Source organism: Ursus arctos, unplaced genomic scaffold (genome assembly GCF_023065955.2).
Source record: "Ursus arctos isolate Adak ecotype North America unplaced genomic scaffold, UrsArc2.0 scaffold_8, whole genome shotgun sequence".
Classification (NCBI taxonomy): domain Eukaryota; kingdom Metazoa; phylum Chordata; class Mammalia; order Carnivora; family Ursidae; genus Ursus; species Ursus arctos.
The window spans coordinates 36,148,710-36,169,039 of NW_026623100.1; the positions used below are offsets into that span (position 1 = coordinate 36,148,710).

General features: G+C 40.9%; 2 protein-coding genes and 1 pseudogene across 21 annotated transcripts in view; 2 read left to right on the plus strand and 1 right to left on the minus strand.

The window, feature by feature from the left end:
- Nucleotides 1-19,828, plus strand: part of ZNF638 (zinc finger protein 638) — a 142,442-nt gene extending 122,614 nt beyond the window's left edge. For 10 of the 20 annotated variants that reach the window (XM_044392386.3, XM_044392387.3, XM_048222696.2 and 7 more), the window contains 2 exons: nt 598-659; nt 759-914. In XM_044392386.3, coding sequence (XP_044248321.1) covers nt 598-659; nt 759-789 — 93 coding nt within the window. In that variant the 3' untranslated portion in view covers nt 790-914. Of the gene's footprint in view, nt 1-332; nt 915-10,210 lie in introns of those variants that run through there. The other 10 variants (XM_026483241.4, XM_044392396.3, XM_048222695.2 and 7 more) reach the window with 5 other exon arrangements.
- Nucleotides 8,631-9,248, minus strand: LOC113244144 (39S ribosomal protein L18, mitochondrial-like; annotated as a pseudogene).
- Nucleotides 16,787-20,330, plus strand: part of DYSF (dysferlin) — a 209,874-nt gene continuing 206,330 nt past the window's right edge. The window contains exon 1 of the mRNA XM_044392323.3: nt 16,787-16,876. The gene's annotated coding sequence lies outside the window, so the exon portion shown is untranslated. The remainder of the gene's footprint in view (nt 16,877-20,330) is intronic.

Here is a 20,330-nt window from a genome sequence, read left to right on the forward strand (position 1 = left end):
CTTACAATGTTTCAGTTTTTCTGGTGCTCTCAGTTTTTTGTTTCGTACATAAAAAAGGCCCGTTTGCTGCTTTTGCACCTTTATATCCCTGTTCCTTTGCCCTCTCCCAATTCCACTTGGATAGCTGCCTCTTCCTACTTTTAGCTAAGTCTGGGCTCAAATACCAGCTTCCCAGAAAGGCTTTTGCTTAAGAAAGACCTAGCTAAAATGACAAAACTCCCTCCCACCCCTCAGTCACTTACCTTATTGTATTTCTTTTCCTTTACAGTGCTTACCAGCACCAAAATTTGTCTTAATTATTTATTCTTTTATTGTTTCTCTTCCCCCACTAGAATGTAAGCTCCATGAGGTAAAGGGCCTTACCTATCTTGTTGACCACTGAATCCCCAAGCACCAAGCATAATGCCTGGTGTATCATAAATACCAGATGACTGGTGAATGGAAGGAGAGAATGTTAATGTAAGGCACTGTGTTTCTAATCTTTATTTTGTAGGGTCAGGCTCTTTTAAATTGTAAAGTCAGGGAAATATATTAGATATGTTTTCACACACAGCAGAGCAACACCTAATATTTCATATCGCAAATTGCTTTTAACAGAAGTTCATGGCCAAGCAAAGAAAGGAAAAGGAGCAGAATGAGGCTGAAGAAAGAAGTTCTAGGTGATTGGGGGAAAGGGGAAAGACTTCATTAGAAATTCGTTTAGGGTCCAGTTGATTTGTGTATTTTTGTTATCACTAAATTTGTAATTTTTGTTTCAGAAACAAATATTCATGTTGTACAAATTTCTGATTGCCCTTGATGTGGAAAGACTGACGGGGAAAGTATGATGGGTTTGATTTTTATATCAAATCATCAGGCATGGAGAAATATCTTTTAGAAGTGTTAAAATAAATGTTCCTACTGTATATTTAAAATACCGTCTTGTGTTTGTGGCTGATTTATTAAAGACTTGCTTGCCTCTGATTTCAGACAGGAAACCCCTGTGACTTGGGATGTTTAGGGATTCTTCATGTATTACTGGAAGTCATAGCAGAGCAGGGTTTTACTTTGCTTCTACCATTCATATACAGGTTAAAGATTTCTTAAAACTCCTTGTTTTTCTGGATAAAATCAGATTATGTATAATTGACCCAGGTAGGTTTGAGTAAAACTGCTTGATGTTTTCAGTGTATTAGGAAGATCTTTTTTCTCCTCGTGGTAACATCTGTTTCTGCCGGGATCCATTTGAGGTAGCTTCTAGCAAGTCATTTAGTATTAGCTTAAAAAACTACAAAGACAAAGCAGCCTTTACTTCCTGTGGACTCCTACAGTTGCTTTTAAACCATTTAAATTATTATTTAATGTGTTTGTAAAAAGTTGTAAAGGTGCAAAAAAATAATTCAGTGGCTTGTTGGGTGCAGGACACAGCCCTGTACTGTAAATTTTGAGATTAGGCATGCTTCAGACATAGGCCTCCTGACTTTGAATTGCTTTAATATCAGATTTCTCAGCTTTTCCAAGATTAGAGTATTACCAGTTAATACGAGAGAGTGAATGGAAGGAAATGAAAAACGACTACTTTTTTAGATCTCTTACTCCTATCATAGCACATTACCTCACAGTGAGCAAGAGTGGAGTGAAGAACAAAAATCAGCAACTTCTTGTTATTGCCCACCAAACTCACTGCACACTCAGTTCAGGCTTAGCTACAGCCAGAGCAAAATGACAAATGGCTATATGCCATAGACTGAGGAGTGGGGTGGGTGGGGAGGGGGATGGCTTGTGAATGCCGAGAGTCTGAGAATCTATTGTAATTAAAACCTTATAGGTGAGGGGCGCCTGGGTGGCACAGTTGGTTATGCATCCGACTCTTGGTTTTGGCTCAGATCGCACTCTTAAGATTCTCTCCCTCTCTGCCCCCGCCCCACCCCGCTTTCTTGTGTGTGCTCTCTCAAGTAAATGAATCTTAAAAAAAAAAAAAAAAAAAAAAAAAACCTGAGTGAGGTAATAAGAGGGAGAAGAGCTAGTAAAAGCTTGGAGAATAAGGTCCCAGCCAGCTAAGGCAGCATAGTCAGACTAAGAATCTTACTTTTTAAGGAATCTTTTCCTTAGGCGGAAGCTTTTAAAGCCAGAGACCATATGAGCTTTAATCTTGTCTGGACCAACCTTGGAATTTAATCTTAAAAATTTAAATGTGAGGGGCACCCGGGTGGCTCAGTTGGTTAAGCGTCTGCCTTTGGCTCAGGTCATGATCTCGGGATCTGGGGATCAAGCCCTGCATAGGGCTCCCTGCTCAGTGGGGAGTCTGCTTTTCCCTCTCCCTCTGCCCCTCCCCCCAGCTCATGCTCTCGCTCTCTCAAATAGATTTTTAAAAAATCTTTAAAAAAATGTATGAAACTCTTATTTCTTTCAAATTACTTATGTGGAAATTGGAATTCTATATTAGAATAAAAGGAACTGCTAAAGCATAAAAGTGGTAGGGGTGATTTTTGTTTTAGTGACAGGTGTTGATGATTGGCTATACATAGTAAATAATGTTCCTGTATGGAGGACTGGGAATTTATCCTAGGGCTCCAAATACAAAAAATTTTTGTGTTTTTCTAAAAATAAACATAGACTCTTTACATATAATTTTAGAATTGTTCCACACTTTTTCCAGAAAACCTTGAAATACCTCCTTCCTTTATTCACACTACACATATGGAATATCATATACATAGCAGTTTGCTTACTGGTTGGTTAAGGGTATAACAGTTTTTAAGTTTCTGTCATCATCTAGACACCAAAGAATAAACGATCACATTCAACATTATCTCTAATAAAAGTTTTAAGGTTTTACTACCCTTTCTGGTGCAGAATGCTATGAAAATTTGCTGCCTCTCCAAAACTCCTTTTGAATTCTTAAAAAAACAAAAACAGGTTTTAAAAACCTTAAATTTTTATTTTAATATTCGATTGTGGAAAATACCAAGCATATTGAAGAGGATAACTTACCCATATATACTAATTATGTAGTTTAAACAATTACCAATTCAAAGCCAAATATATATGTTTCCACCCTTACTTCTCATGTATTTTAAAGGAAATTTCAGCATGTCATTTTACCCATACACATCTCATTGTATTCCTAAAAGATGAGGATTCTTTTTAATGTAATAACATCGTTAAAAACATTCCTTATTTAAATCCAGTTCAAATTTTCTAATGTTTCATTAAGTGATTTTTATTGTTTTACTGAAGAGATCTGAATAAAGTCATACATTGTGACTAGTTTGATAGGTCTTTTTAATTATTTTTAATGTAAAGATGTTCTTCTCTTGGAATTCAGATGAAGAAATGAAATATTTGGTCCTAAAAATCCATGCTGCTCAAAATGTCTTGGAATCTGATGCTGGTCCACAAAGTACGTAACTTCGTGTTGACTTAAGTACAGAAGTTGAGTGGCCTGAAACCTTATTGCAATTTGACAGTGACTTTATATCTTTTTGTTGGATATGCTAATTTAAAAATGGGGTTTTAAATTTCTGCACTTATTTCTGTTTTACAAAATAATAATCTGTGATGGATTCAAAATTAGGGGAAAAAAGGAAAGGAAAAACAAGCTGATTGATCATATGGTTTGAGAAGCACTGCTGAAAGCGTTCCTCACAGTTGGGGTTTTGTTGATTGCAACCCCGTAGTAGTAGTAGTAGTAGTAGTAGTAGTAGTAGTAGTAGCAGCAGCAGTAGTATAATTTTAGCATATTCCTCTGTCCTCTGATATCTTCTGAATTTGTAGTTGAATATGGAAATGTGATCAGAATTTGGTTCTCTTTCTTTTTGTCAAGACTGCTTCAGATGGTGATGTGGTCTTCCTGATCATCAGTCAGAAAGTATCTGATTGTTTTCTTCGGGATTTTAGTAGAAGTTGATGCTTAAAGCTTAGATGTGTATTTATTCATTGGGGGTTGCAAAATGGTGGTATTTTAATTTGTATATTTCTCCTTGTAAAAGCTGGAATACTTCCCTGAAAAGAGAAACTTCTCTCATCTGCTCTTTGGTTACTCAGTGGTATCCTTTGTTTAAGAAAGGCTTAAGTATTTGATGCTTTTCCTTTACTTACCATTTTTTCAAAATGAGTTGTTTTGGCACCCACTGACTATGGCAAATTCTTTTTATTTAAGTATTAACTTAAACTCATGAATTTTAACATTGGAGGTTGTAAACCTTTACAGCAGTAGCCTTATTGATGCTCAAATTGTCATAGTTTTGGCCTTTTTTGTATTACTCCTCATTCTTTTTGACCTGACACTAGTAATTTTCATGGGTTCCTTGCTCTCCATATATAGAGCTTTTGCAGGCTCGTCTTGAACGCTTTCTGCCTTAGACCTGAAGTCAGCCATTTCTTTAAGAAATAGTGGCTCCTTAGGATGGTCATTGCTTCTGTTTTGGTTGTTGCTTTTCAGTGGACAGAACTTGGAAATGTATGTTTTGTGTTTACGATAAAGTGCATCGCTATCAATACACTTCTGGTTCAAATTCAGGACATTCAGGTTTTTATCTCTTCTGTCTTAAATCTAGATTTTATTTGTCTTATGTATTATAATTCTCAAGGATTCAGCTATCAAAATTGCTTATCTGTAGCTTGCTTTATGTATATAAAAAAAAAATACCTAAGACCATAAGCAACAATGTGATTATTAAAAACAGTTTAAAATACTTTTTCAGCTTTGCTTTTGGTTTTGTCCTTAGGGTATATCCTAGTAAGGACATATATTTAAATCACAGAACTTCCAAGTCACTTGGAATAGTTCTTTAGTAGTTATGTTACCTTGTAGATTACCTTTGAGGTTCATATGTTTAATTTTATCTTTGATTTTTAGGGGTTACATTTTTATATTTAATCTTATGTTATGAAAAGCATTTTACGTGGTTCTAAAGTCACATTTGTAAAAACATGGTATATTCAAAGAAGTGTAGCTCCTTTCTTACTCCATCCTATTGCCTCCCTCCCTAATGTAAGTAACTGTTCCTTGTTAATTTTGTATTATGTTTTTCATATGTATAAGCAGATTCATATCTACGGGATAATCAGTTTTTAATATCTGTGTCTTTATAATGATTGTCAATCTATAAGGAGAACCAGTGACAACAAGAATAGGGGTTGAAGGCAGAGGAGAACCAGGAAATAACCTGAATTCTCTGTAAACCCGGAGAAGGAAATTTGCCAGATGCTGAACCTTTTAAATTACAGGTCATAAAACTGATGGAGAGAAATCACAGTAAGTTCCATGAGCTGAAGGGAAGTATACCTTTTCATAAAACCTCAGGATCTTTTTTTTTTTTTTAGGAAGTGGTTTTTATAAGATGACTTCTAAGAATTTAAAAAGAAAGGGGGGGAAAAGGGTAACATCTTCTATGCCACAGAGTCCACGAGAAAGAGGAGTAAGGTGCTATGATTGACTCCTGCTGCTTTATTCCACTTTGACATCTATAAACCTTCATCAGCAAAACATTACAGGCTTATGAGGTAGGTGCTGAAAAAAAGTGTGTAGGAATGTGTGTATATGTATATAAACCATGTTCCTGTCCTCTTCAAGGGCTTACATGAGAACATGAGCATAAAAAGTTACTTGACAACTTTGCCTGTGCTAAATGCTTACCGAGTGATACAGATGCCGAGAGTTAACATGTGGAGAACTAAAATAAATGACAGCAATTAAAGGAGGGGGATTAAAAACAGATGGAATTATACCGTTGTAAGCTTTTACATTATTTCTAAAGTGTAATACTAACTCAAGAGAGACTGTAATTAGTTAAGGATCTCTACCACTTGAAAAATTCAAATGGATTACTAAGAATTAGTCTAATCCAAAAAAAGACGGGAAATGGAGAATAAAGGATTGAAGAGACAAATAGAAAACCAAGAGGAAGATGGTAGACTTGTGCCCAAACATATCAGTAATCTTGTTAAATGTCAATAGACTATACATTCCGATTAAATCTTCATGTTGGATACTTAAGGCATGAACTGGAATTAATTGGTTAGTAATCCTCTCTTGACCACCATCTTTGCATTCTACTTGGGCCCTAAACCTTGGAGGTGAAGGATTTGCTTTTCTTAAACTGAAGTCTCTTACAGAAAAATTATATATGACCTGTGAGAAAACAACTCCAGTTATTGTAGGCATGCAAATAATTTGTGTGAAGAAAATAATTCACATTTAATGTAAGATGAGCTCATTTCTCAAATTAGACACTGGAACTGGAGTCGGGTGGAAAAAGTAGAGTGTGTGCTGGTAGCTTTCAATTCTCATAACCTACGAGTAGGTAAAAATATGAATCCTGTTTGTGTGCCAGACGGTCCTTCATGTTTTTGTAGCATTCTCACTTAATCCACAAAATAATTCGAGGAACTAGGGGCGCCTGGGTGGCTTAGTTGGTTGGGTGTCTGGCTCTTGGTTTCGACTCAGGTCATGATTTCACGGTCATGGGTCAGGCTCCATGTTGGGCTCTGCACTGGGTGCAAAGTCTGCTTCAGATTCTCGCTCCCTCTCCCTCTTTCCTTCTCAAATGAATAGATAAAATCTTTTATAATTCTAGGAAATAGATGCTGTGATAATTCCCATTTTACTTATGAGGAAGCAAGTTCAAAGAGATAGTTACTTGCGCAGGGCCACACAGCTAGCAAGCACCCCCACCCCTGGTCCTCCCAGCTTTTTGGATATCTGGTTAGGCCTCTTGGGGTTCATAGGGGAGAGAAGTTTGTAGATAAACATAGCAATGTAGCTGAATTGGCAGGACTGGGGATCAGAGAGGGAGGAAAGATGGCCTTCCTTGAATGGCTGTGGAGTACTTTGTTTCAGTTACCTGCAAAGGTATTAGCAGATAAGGTGGAAAACCTTAAGTGGTCTCCAGTCTCCGGTGGGGTGGGATATTTTATCACTGCTAATAGCAAGTGGCAAGGATAAAAAGCAGATGTAGTCAGTTTTGTTATTTTTAAGCTGTCTACAGACTGCATCCCTTATTTGACTGTATCCATTTCCCTGCCTTTAGTTATACCCCTGCCAGTGGGGCTGCCTTCCCCTGGAGATGGCAGCTTTGCCGCATCTGGGACGTCTCCTTTAGCCCTGTAGAACAGCTGGAGCCTTCTGAGCCTATCCTGACTTACCGGGAAAGGCTTCTGGGTGGCCAGGAGGGGTACTTGGAGTTTGCTGGTGCCTTTTTGTAAAGACTAGCCAGAGGCTTGGGTGGGAATGTAAGGCACCACCTCTCACGAGGCTTATTTGCAGCAAGCGTGGCCCCATGGCCCCGGGTTTATGTAGGCTTCTAAGTTGATCTGAGTCCTGTATTAAGGATCAGAGAAATGATGCCTAGTCTCATACAGTCACCCACAAGGGTGGGTGGAAGCTACACTTAGTGTTAATCTGTCCTGTGATGGCCCTGGAGTCTGGAACATCCTCATTTTCAGTCCTCCAGCTCTTCTAGACCTGTTAGCCACCACCTCCTTGAGGCAACCCCTTGTGTTGAGTTGCCCCAGCCAAGGAAGCATGGGGTCAAGAGACTTCAGGGAGGTTGCAAAGGTGAGATTCTAACTTTGGCACTGACGTACAGTTAGTTACTCTGCACTTACAGAAATGGCCCCATGTTTTGCTCTGAGCTGTTGGGTTTTACAAAGCGCCACCCAGCCACGTTTTCCTAGTTCAAGAGTAATCCCATCTACCTTGCCAGGGTGATTTTCCAGTTTGAGCCAGTGAGGCCAAGGAGAGATTTGCTCAAGACTCTTGAGAAAGGAGGGGCCTCCTTTGTAGAAACCCAGAAGAAGCCATATTTCTAATTTTCAGTAGCCTTGAGTACTGGCTGTCATCGTTGAACCATATGGGTCTCCAGGCTTTGGAAGAGCTATATGCTGTGGCCAGTAAAGCGGAGAAACAGTATATACCTGGGCCCAGGATGACATCCTTATGGTACTGGATCTACTGACACAGAAGCCACCCTGCCTTGAGATTTCCTGACCTGAGAGCTGATTTGTTTGTTTGTTTATTTGAGTAGCAACAGCTCTCATTTATTGAGATAAACCTCTATGAGCTGAATATGGTAACAAGTAGCTTGCACAAACCTCCTCTGTGTACTCTTTATTTTTTTATTTTTTTTAAAGATTTTATTTATTTATTGGACAGAGACAAAGCAAGAGAGGGAACACCAGCAGGGGCAGTGGGAGAGGGAGAGGGAGAAGCAGGCTTCCCGCTGAGCAGGGAGCCTGATGCGGGGCTCGATCCCAGGACCCCGGGATCCTGACCTGAGCTGAAGGCAGACACTCAACGACTGAGCCACCCAGCCACCCCTCCTATGTGTGCTCTTGCTACAGAGAGCTCAAAGGCGAAGATTTCATGTAACCAGAAAGTCTTCATAATATGCGTTTATTCTTATAAACATTTAATTTGTCCTTCAAAAGCAATAGCTTTTCTCAGATACTTCCCTCCTGTTCAAGAGAGGGGAAGAATCTAGCCCTTGATTAAGCCACTGCCCCACCAACATACACACACGGGAGGAGGGGATGACCTTCACTAGTAGTAACATTTCACTGTTACATGATTGTACAAAACTTGCAAGCTGGCTGTTCTTCCAGAAGCTCTCTTCTGAAGCACAGAGCAACAGCTCAGGGCTTTATATTCACACGCTGGGAACAATGCTCCTGTTTGATTCATAGATTCTCGGAGGCTTCTGCAGCACTCAGCCCCCTTCTATCATGGCACTCTGCAGTCCTGGAGTGTGAGGCTGCCTCCCAAGGAGTGGATTGGTAGACCGTGATGTTGATTCCTGCCCCTAAGCATCGCTCCGCCGGTGCATTTTTGGTGCTGTAAAGGCGCTTTTTAATAGCCCATTCCCAAGGGGATGCTGAAACCACAACCTAGCCATTGCGATGCTCAAGAAGGGCTTCTACATGAGGCTGAGTCCTTACAACTCGCAGCCTGTGCCAGAACTCATGGGGGGGCCACACTGTCCCCCAAGCCCGCTCTCTCCTGGCCACACCTGAGAGCTCCAGACTGCGGGGGTTGGTTGGTGAACTCTGGGGCAACAGCTGCATTTTCCACAGGGTCCGCTTCAGGTTTCGCTGGCTTGAAACTGGTTGAGAGTGATGCCACCCCACATCCGGGGTTCCTGCAAACCGACAGCCACTCCCAGAACTGTCTGGAGTGCCCTCGGTAAGGGATCACGGGCAAAGCCTCGGAAAAGCCTCGCCTCCTTTCCTCATCGGGTCCTAGCTGTTCACCGGCCACAGCCATGTTAACTCAGCGAAAAGCCTTTTCCTTAATGTTGGGGTGTTTTTTTGTTTTTTTTTTTTAAGATTAATTTACGTGAGAGAGAGCACGGACGGGTGGGGGGGGGCAGAGCGAGAAGCAGACTCCTTGCCAAGCAGGGAGCCGATGCGGGACGTGATCCCAGGACCCCAGGACCATGACCTGAGCCAAAGGCAAATGCTTAACTGATTGAGTCACTCAGGGCCCCCTCCTTAATGTTTTTAAGTCCATTTCATCAGGGTGTTTCTTGAACTCCTACAGCTTTGGATGTTGAGTTAGGGAGTTTGAACTTTATTCCATTGTCAGAAAATTTGCAGAAGTTTTTGGGATGAAATCCCCTGTTTGGTGAAGTCACATTTACAGGTGCTGCCATCCACTTCAGTGCTGATGGAACAGAACAGTTTAATTTCCAGTTTTTGTATAATGTGATGTTGCTGCTTTTCTTATTCATTTGTGACCAATGTTCAATAGGCTCCTGCGCTTGCTGATCTTCCCAACCATGCTCCGAACATCCTCACACAGAATATCTCTGTCGTGCCCCAGGATAGCGCTAATCTGCTGCTTCTGCCTTCCACCTGATTCCTTAGGACCTCCACACTGACTAGAGTTTCCATACTTCTTAGTCTGTTTTGTTGCAGGTTTCTCAGCAGTAGAAACTTGGTGCTGGGGAGAACTTCAGAGGTTACCAAGGCCAGTCCTTAAATGCTTGAAGATTCTCCATGACATTCCCCCCACTGGCTGTCCACTGAAGGAGTAGTTCCAGGTCTTGGGGGTTTCTTCTGTGGCCAGTTCCAGTTTTAGATAATTTTAGTTATTACAGTTCTCTCCCTAAAATTCAGGTCTTAAAAACCGAGAGGTAATTCAGGGTCCTTCCGGTTAGAAACTGTCAGATATTTTGTTTGCCCCACCAGATTCACTCTCCACTCTTTTCCATCCTGCTCTCTGTCCCAGGAGGCTAATCCGTGTGGACCCCATCCTCCTCACTTCTCACTGGATTTGAACAATTGACCCAGAGCAGGAGATGGAACGGAGGAAGTGAGGTCAAGGTATTTCTCCTGGTTCCTTGCAGAATCACCTCATTCTGGCTTTGATCCTCAACCAAAGATCAGTTTGCATTCTGTATAGGACTCTCCTCCTGGGTTCCAATAACTAATTACTGTTTCTCGTCCTTGTGTGCTGAACTACTGGTTGTGGTTTTCCTATAGCCTGCTCACACCTTTATAACTAGTTAGTCCCTTTATTAAAATTAAGTATTCCTCAATTTACCTATCAATGTGCTATCTATTTCTTATTGGGACCCAGGCTGTTAGAATAATTGGTAGTATGGCTCTAGGAAACTGACCTTTGAAACTGGGGCTAACACTAATTAAAAAAAAAAAAGGACTGACTATATTAGTATCCAATAAATTGGACTTCAAAGCAAAGTGTATTACTAGAGACAATAAGGGACAATACATGACGATAAAAGGGTCAATCCACCAAGAAGAAAGCAATCTTAAATGTGTGTGCATCCAACCACAAAGCTTCAAAATACACGAAGCAAAAACTGATAGAGCTAAAAGGAGAAATAGACAAATCCAGTTATAGTTGGGGACTTCAGCTCCCCACTCTCACCAATTCATTGATAGAGCTACTAGAGAAAATCAGCAAGGATATGGAAGAACAACATAATCAAATCTAGGATCAGACTGACATTTATAGAACATTGAGCAATAGCAGAATATACATTCAAGTACACATGGAACATACATGAATATAGACCATAATCTGGGCTATAAAGCAAATGTTGACACATTTAAAAGAATTACAGTCATAACAGAATATTTTTTTAAAGATTATTTATTTATTTGACAGAGACAGCCAGCGAAAGAGGGAGCACAAGCAGGGGGAGTGGGAGAGGAAGAAGCAGGCTCCTAGTGGAGGAGCCTGATGTGGGGCTCGATCCCAGACCACTGGGATCACGCCCTGAGCCGAAGGCAGACGCTCAACGACTGCGCCACCCAGGCGCCCCATACAGAATATTTTCTGATCATAATGGAATTGAGCTGGAAATCAACAGTGACAATAGGAAAATCACTAAAGACTTGGAAAGTAAACAGCACACTTAGAAATAATCCATGAGTAAAAGAGGTCTCAAAATATATATAGAAATGAATGAAAATGAAAACATTAAAATATATGAGATACAGCTAATAAAGTACTGAGGAAAATTTATAGCACTAAGTGCTTAACATTATTAAAAAAATACTGAAATAAGTTCATAGATCAAGAAACAAAGGGCATAATCCCAAAGCAATCAGAAGGAAATGATAAAGAGCAGAAATCAATGAAATTGAAAAGAGGAAAATGAGGGGAAAATGATACATAATTAGTCCCTCAAAAACATTGATAAACCTCTAGTAAGATTAACAAAAAGAAGACACAAACTACTCATATCAGGAATGAAACAATACCACACCAGATCCTGCAGCTATTAAAGGACTACTACCAGCAGTGCTCAAATTTGACAACTTTGAAAAATAGACAAATTTCTTGAAAATCAAACCATTAAAACTAAGCCAAGACGAAGCAGAGAACCTGAATAATCCCAAAATGAATTTGTAACAAAACACGATCTCTTCCAGAAAATAAAAGAGAATACTTCCCAACTCATTTTATGAATGATTTATTCCAGATATGCAAGGCTGGTTCAATACTGGAAAATCCAATAATTGGTGTAATCCACCATATCAATGGGCTAAAGAAGGAAAAACCTGTATATCAATTGATCCAACACCTAATCATGGTAAGAACTTTCAGTACACTAAAAATAGAGGGGGAATTTCCTCAATCTCATAAAGATGATTTACCAAAAAAAAATCTATAGCATCATACTTCATGTTGAAAGACCAAATCCTTTCCCTCTGAGATTGGGAACAATGAAAAGATGTCCATTCTCACTGCTGCTGTTCAACATAGTACAGCATGTTCTAGCACCCAAGAAGAAAAGAAGGCACACAGATTGGGAAGTAGAAATAGAACTGTTATTTGGAGATGTCATGATTGTCCACATAGAAATCGCCATGGAATCTATAACAAAACTCCTAGAACAAATGAGTTCAATAAGATACGAGAGCAACATAAAAGTTAATTGTATTTTCTATATACTGACAAACTTGGCAAAAACCAAAAATTTTAAAAATGCAATACCATTTACAATTGCTCCAAAGAATACTAGGTTTATAAATGTACCAATACATGTATAAGATTTAGGTAATGAAAATTATAAAATGTTGAAAGAAATTAAGGGAGACCTAAATAAGTGGAGAGATTTATTATGTTCATAGATTGAAAAATTCAACATCATAAAGATGTTAATTCTCCACTAAGTTCTATAGGTTTTATGCAATCCTGTCAAAATTTCAGCAGTATTTTTGTAGACATAGACAAGCTTATTCTAAAGTTTATATGGGAAAGGAAAAGCCCTAGAATAGCCAAAGCAACTTTGAAAAAGAAGAATAAAGTCAGAGGAATCTGTTTCCAATGTTAGGGCTTACCATATAGGTATAGTAACCAAGAAAGTGTGATATTAGCAGGAGGAGAGACGGATGAATGGAACAAACCTGGAAATAGATCCACACAAATATACCCAACTAATTATTTACAAAGAGGCAAAGGCAATTCAATAGAAGAGGAGTGACCTTTTCAATAAATGGTGCGGGAGCACCATCAGCAGAAAAAATGAACCTCAAGCTAAACTTTACACGTATTAAAAACTCAAAAGGGATCATGGATTTAAATGTAAAACTTACGTAAAATGTAAAATTATAAAACTTATAGAAAAGAGCATAAGGAACAATCTTAAAAAATCTAGCACTTGGCAAAAGTTCTTGGACTTGACACCAAAAAGCACAATCCACAAAAGGAAAAAAATGGATAAATTGCCTTTCATCAAAGTGAAAACTTGTTCTGCAAAGGACCTAGTTAAAAGGATGGAAGGACAAATTATAGACTAGCAGAATATATTTACAAATCACCTATCCAACAAAGGCTGTATACCTAAATATATAAAGAAGTCTCAAAAACTTTTTAAAAAAACCAATTAGACAATCAGCAGAAGACATAGACATTTCACCAAAGAGGACATACAGATCACAAACACATGAAAAGATGTTTAACATCATTAGCTGTTGGAGAAATGTAAATTAAACTCACAATGAGATATCATTACACAACTATCAGAATGGCTAAAATGAAAAATAGTGATAATACCAAATGCTGACAAGGGCGCAGAGAAACAGTTACTCATATGTTGCTGATGGGAACATAAAATTGGCACAGCCACTTTGGGAAACTGGTTGACAGATCCTTTTGAAAGTAAAAATGGATTTACCATATGACCTGACACTTGCACTCTTGGGCATTTATCCCAGAGAAATGAAGACTGATTTTTACACAAGAACTGTACATGAATATTCATAGCAGCCTTATTTATAATAGTGCCAAACTGGAAACTACTCAGGTACCCTTCAATGGGTGAATGGTTAAACAAACTGTGGTACATACATACTATGAAATACTATTCAGCAATAAAAAACAAACTTGTAATAACTTAGATGAAACTTGAAGAAATTATGCTAGGTGAAAAAAAAGCCTATGAAAAGATGTGCATGCCACATGATTCCATTTATGTAACATTCATGAAATAACGATTGTAAAGATGGAGAACCGATCAGTTACAGGGATTGAGAATGGGAGAGAGGATGGATGTAGCTATAAAGAGGTTAACAGGAAGGAGGCTTGTGATAGCACAGTCAAGTGTCTTGATCACGGTGGTGGTTATGCAAGGCTAGTGTGTATACATACATAAATGAAGGCACAAATCACTGGTGAAACTTGAAAAGCTTTATGGGTTGTACCAGTGCCATTTGTTGATTTTTTTTTTTTTAAGATTTTATTTATTTATTTGACAGAGATAGAGACAGCCAGCGAGAGAGGGAACACAAGCAGGGGGAGCGGGAGAGGAAGAAGCAGGCTCATAGCAGAGGAGCCTGATGTGGGGCTCGATCCCAGAATGCTGGGATCACGCCCTGAGCTGAAGGCAGATGCTTAACCGCTGTGCCACCCAGGCGCCCCCATTTGTTGATTTTGATATAGTTCTATAGTTGTTTAAAATATTAACACAGGGGAATTAAGGGAAGGGTGAACAGGACCTCCTTGTATAGTTCTTTGCAACTTCCTGTGGATCTATAACTATTTCAAAATCAGTAGTTTTAAAAATTAGATTCTGAAGTTGCATCGATCATATATTCAAGGAGTATGTAGGTAACTTTTTTGCCAGAGGTGAATAGGACACAGTGGTCTATGGTGGGCAGTGTCATCACAGTTATTCAAATTATCACCAGTGGCATCAAAGAACAGAGTGCAGGTACAGGGCAGGCATTGGATGACCAAGTATCTGTGGCACTTAAGTGGCCAAATGACTCTAGAGTCATTTGGTTCTTATGGCCCAGTGAGCGAATTTAGGGGAAAAGAGAGTTACAAACAGAAAATTAAAACTGGCACAGGGAACCAGAAAGCCTCTAAAACAGCTTTGAAGGCATTCGTCATTTGGAGTCACAGGGCATGTGAGGGTGAGGAGCCCCAGATATGACACATTCCCCTTGGGAACCTGCTAACCACTTGGTGGCTGATGGACTATATTCAACCCTTCCCATCATGGAAGGTACAGTGCTTTGTCCTCAGTGGGAATGTACACATTTCAGGTATGGATATGCTTTCCCTGAACTCAGGGCTTCTAATAGTACCGCCATTTGTGGGCTTATGGACGGACTTCATCATCATCACTTTGACAGGGAGATTTCGCTTTTTGGTAAATGAACTTGTGGGCCATGGGCTCATGCCTACAGACTTCACAAGTTTTCCTATGTGTTCCATCACCCAGAAGCAGCTGGCTTGATAGTTAGAATGACCTGAAGACTAGTTATGGCACAAATTGGAGACCACATCTTGGGAAGTGTGAGTGTTGTCCCCCAGTTGCTATATATCCCCTAACAGAAGCCAGTATGTGGAACCATCTCACCTGTGGTTGGAATGTATGGGTTTGGGAACCAAGGAGTAGAGGTGAGAGTGCTCCCCCTCACTATTACACCTACCAACCCACTTGAAGGATTTCTACCTCCCAATAAAATCCAGGATTGTTATTTCTGTATGACTTTGGCCTCAATCTTTTTGGAAGTCCAAGTATCCAAGAGAAGAATGCGTACACCAGACATAAGGGCGTGATTCTAATGAATTGGAAGCTGAGCCTGCCCTTTCACCTTACTGTTACAGTTAACTCATGCCACTGAACCACAGGAAGGGAAAGAGTTTGTTGTTCCCGATAGGATGATCGGTCTTGATTGGGGAAATTAAGTTGCTGCACAGAAGGAACAAGAATGACTATGTTTGGAACCTAGCAGATTCATGGCAGTGATTCTTACGACTCTTTGGCCCAATAGTCCTGGTCAAAGGAAAACTGCCAATCTCCTAATGACAAGACCAGAAAGGACTCAAATCTGGCCAGCCTTCATGCTGGCAGAGGTTAAGAAGAAAATGGAATGAGTAGTGGAAACATTCAACTGTGATTATCAACATAGGCCTTGTTATCAGATACGAAGGTGGAGACTATAGCAACCATGTTATATTACTCTTTTTTTTTTTTTCAAATCTTTTCCCCCTCATTGTATGTTGGATGTAATAAACTGAGGATGCTCTGACAAGCACCCAATTCTAAAACCACTAAGAGGCTTGAATATGAGTAAAGATCGACCTCAGAGCCTAGGCTTGAAGGGGACCACGTTGGAGGGTAAAGTGTTCTCAAATGTTAGGGGTGTCAATAGGATCTGATTTCCAGACCAGACACTGGACAATGATTGGGCAAGAGAGAAGAGCAGCTACAAAGTACTGTGACTGGGTAGGAAACACTGTAGCATGCTTTGTCCTGTTGTTCCTAGCGGGACCTTTGGCTCAGTTCTGTTCTTCTCAAGCCAAAAATTTGAAGAACTTCAAGAGACCTTCCTCAGCTGACTCTATAAAAAGAAAACTCTTGGTAAGGGTAAGGATTTGCCAGGGTCAAGAAATTAAGTGGGTGCCCTGGGTTTGGGACAGCCTGGTTAATAGAGTGTGTTGTGGAAAGGCAGAGCCCTGCAGAAATGACAGGGTTTGGGCCTTGAAAACTGGGCATCGCCCTGGCTAGCATCCATCTCCAAGCATACCTTGTGCACCTGCTTCTCCAACCAGTTCTTTCTTGTTGATCAGGATTAGGTTCCATGTAGCAGCTCCCTTATTTCTTAGTTCATCTTCTGAGAGATGGAATTGTCCCTAAGATAAGTCAAGACATTACCAGATGCATATCTTTGAGTTAGTGTAACTTCCTCAAATGTTCGGAGAGTGGGTGTCTCTCTTACCACCTCAGCTTGTCCTTCCACTAGAATCATCATCTCCATTAATCATGTTCTCCCCTCTCTAATCCTCACCTAGGGCCTTTCTTGCCTGAATGTTGGTGAGGATTTCCAGGTAGAGGGGCATGTTCTTGATCTGCAGGACTCTCTCTCGCCTTCTGGTATTTATGCTGCTTTGAACTAAGAGTGGGTTTATGTAAGTATACTGTTAAAAACCTCAAATGCTTCTGCTATGGTCCGAGTGTTTGTGTCCCCCAAAATTCCTATGTTGCAATCCTAACACCTAAAGGTTAGGGATTAGTAGGAGGGGCCTTTGGGAAGTACTTAAATCATGAATGAGAAACCCTCATGAACAGGATTAGTGCCTAAAAAAGAGGCCCCAGGGAGATTCCTAGCCCTCTTCCTCCATGTGAAGATACAATGGGAAGTCTGCAGCCTGAAAGAGAGCCCTCCCCTGGCCATGCTGGCACCCTGAGCTCTACTTCCAGCCTCCAGGTTTGTGAGAAATAAGTTTCTGTTGTTTATAAGCCATCCAGTCTATGGTATTTTGTTATAACAGCCCAAATGGACAGAGAGCTTAGCTTTTTACAGATGTCAGAGGCCATAAATATTGTGGCTTCATTTGTAAAGTTTTTTCTTTAAGATTTTATTTTTAAGTAATCTCTACACCCAATATGGAACTTGGACTTACAACCCTGACATCAAGAGTCAAGTGCTCTATCAACTAAGCCAGGCAGGCGCCCCACATTTCTCAAGTTTTAATCCAATGAAATACTAGTTACACATTCCAATAATAATAAGAACTAACATTTATCGAATGGTCACTATGCACTAGGCACATTTAGTATATGCAAAGCACTGTATTAGAATTCTGCAGAGAAACAGAGCCAATATCTCAGAGAGAGAGAGAGAGAGAGGTTTTATGTATTAATATATAAAGAGATTTATTATGAGGGATTGGCTCCTGTGATTATGGTGGCTGAGGAGTCCCATGATCTGTTGTCTATAAGCTTGAGGCCCAGAAAAGCTGGTGGTGTAGTAAAGGTCCCAACCCAGAGGCCTGAGAACTAGGGTAGCCAATGGTGTAAGTCCCAGAGCAAGTCCGAAGGCGGGAGAACCAGGAGGGCCCATGTCTGGGGACAGGACAAGATGGATGTCCCAGCTCAGGTAGAGAGCAGATTTGCCCTTCCTTTGCCTTTCTTCTCTTCAGTCTATTCAGGCCCTTAATGGATTGGATGATATCCCTTCACATTGGTGGGGATGATCTTTTCTCAGTCTACTGATTCAAATGCTAATCTCTTACAGAAACAGCTTCCACAGACACACCCAGAAATAATGTTTTACCAGCTATCCGAGCATCCCTCAGCCCCAGTCAAGCTAACACATAAAATTAACGGTCACAAGCACTTATCCCATGAGGCAGATATTCTTATAGTTCCCATGTTACAGATCAGGAAAGTAAGGCAAGTTGCCTGAGACCGTCAGTCGGTAAGGAGAGCTAGTATGTGAATCCAGGTAGTCCGACTCCAGAGTCATCCTTTGACACTGCTGCCGTTGTTCTTTTCTCGTCCTACTGGTTTTACAGTTTTTAGCTGAATATGATCTCCCTCACCTCTCTCTTCTTCCCAGTGCTCTCTTTTCCCACTTAAAGCCAATCTCCAAACGTAGTCTTCTCGGTGCTTGTGAAAATCCGGATTCAAGAGTGCTTTCATCTGGCATTTTAGGTTATGATCCAAAGAGCCAAGGCCTTTTCTTTGATACTGCTCAGGTCAGTGGTTCCCGGTCTTTGGTCTGCAAAAGAATAAGTGGAGAGCTTTTAAAAGCCAGAATCCTTGGCAATTTGCAGAGGTTTTGACTCACTAGATGTAGGAGTACAGAGGGACCCGGGTGTCTCCATTTTTTACAAGAAGATTCTGATACAGGAGACCCTCAGACTGACCACACTTGAAACACTGACAAGTCAAATATTCACTTCTCTTGGTGTCCTTTCTTTCCCTAAAGTCCCGACCTTCAGCCAAGGAAGAAACACTGAAAATGCCACCAGTCTCTTGCCCTCTTAACTCCTGGAAATGTTCTCCAGGCCTTGCAGTGGTATCTCTCCGTGAATTAATAGGAACTCTTTGGCATGGAGCTTCAGAAAGCTCCCTGGCTCATCTCCGCCCTGAGACACATGGCGCAGACCCTTCACACTTGCTGCCCCTCGTCGGCCTCCTGCCGGCGCCCTCATTCTGCACCTTAGCAGGGAAGCAGCCGTCACTAGGACCCGACTCCTGCCCCTGCTGGGCCTGGAACACGTTTCTTCACATCTGCTAAGACTGGTGCCTCTTGGGACGTCTGGCCTCTTCCACAAGATGAGATAACCTCACTTTAGAAAAAGTGTAATTCCTGTTCCATCCCACACTCTGTTTCCTCAGAAGCTCTCTCTGTCTCTCTCTCCCTCCCTCACTCCTTCCCTCCCTCCCTCTCTCCCAGTGTGTGTGTGTGTGTGTGTGTGTGTGTGTGTGTGTGTGTGTATGTGTGTAGGCTTGCTTTCATCCAGGCTAGAGACTCCTCACCCTCTGCAGTAAATTCCAAAGGAGGGCTGTGCACACAGATGGACCTACTAGCACGGTCCCAGAGCTGAGGTCTATACACTTCAGCACACAAGCTGCTCTCCACTCCCTGCCCGAGGGCAGAGCGTTCAGGGGGAATTTCACAACAGAGGAACCCTACCATCCATTCTGAGTATGCTCCTTTTCAGGCTAGACCAGCACCCACGCCTGAATGGATAATAGTAGTTCCTACATGTGGAGTGTTTACTAAGTGTTTCTTACGGGAGATTCTCAGGAAGGTCCTTTTCCTGGGAGATTGAAACGCTCTGAAACTACCATGAGTTTTTCTTCTCAGATAAAATGACCAGAGTGTGACCACAGTCTGTGGTTCTCAGGGAGCTTTGCAAAGATCTGAGTGGCAGAGAACATAAAAATCATGTACATTTTCCAAATTACCTCTTTTGTTAAAAATCTGTTGCTTTTTTTTCGTTCCATTTTCGACTGGGAAATAATATCAAACTTGCTCCTTGGTTTCTCAGGGAAGTTGAGGAGTTGACCTTCCTTTTTTTGCCGCAAGACGATAAGCAATAAAAGTGCTCTGAATGCCTGTCCTTCTCAACAACGATTGGATTGCCTTGTCAGAGGTTCAGTGTATTGGTTTCCTGCGGCTGCTCTTACCGATTGTCACAACTGTGGTGGTTACAACAGCAAATTTATTCTTTCATAGTTCTAGGGGCCAGAAGTCCCTGATCAAGGTGTGCCTTTTTTTTCCCCAACTGCAGAATTTTTTTCTCCTTTTCCATGCATGTGGCTTCTTCTGAGCCTCCACTTTTATTCAGCTCGGTTCCAGCCACACATAGAGGCTAACATCTCTCAGTCTCAATGACAGATTCTTGGGAAGAGCTCATCTGACTGGTTCAGCATTGAATCAGGTGTCTTTCCCTTTGCCAGGGGATGGTCTCAAAGAACGTGGTTCTTTGAAATACAGAAGACACCCCAAACATGTCCTACACATTGAAGAATAAAGTTGAGGTGCGTACTTACTAAGAATTTATTTCTGTAGAGACTGGCCTGTGCATAACAAGTGTGAAGAGAGGGGCGCCTGGCTGGCTCTGTCAG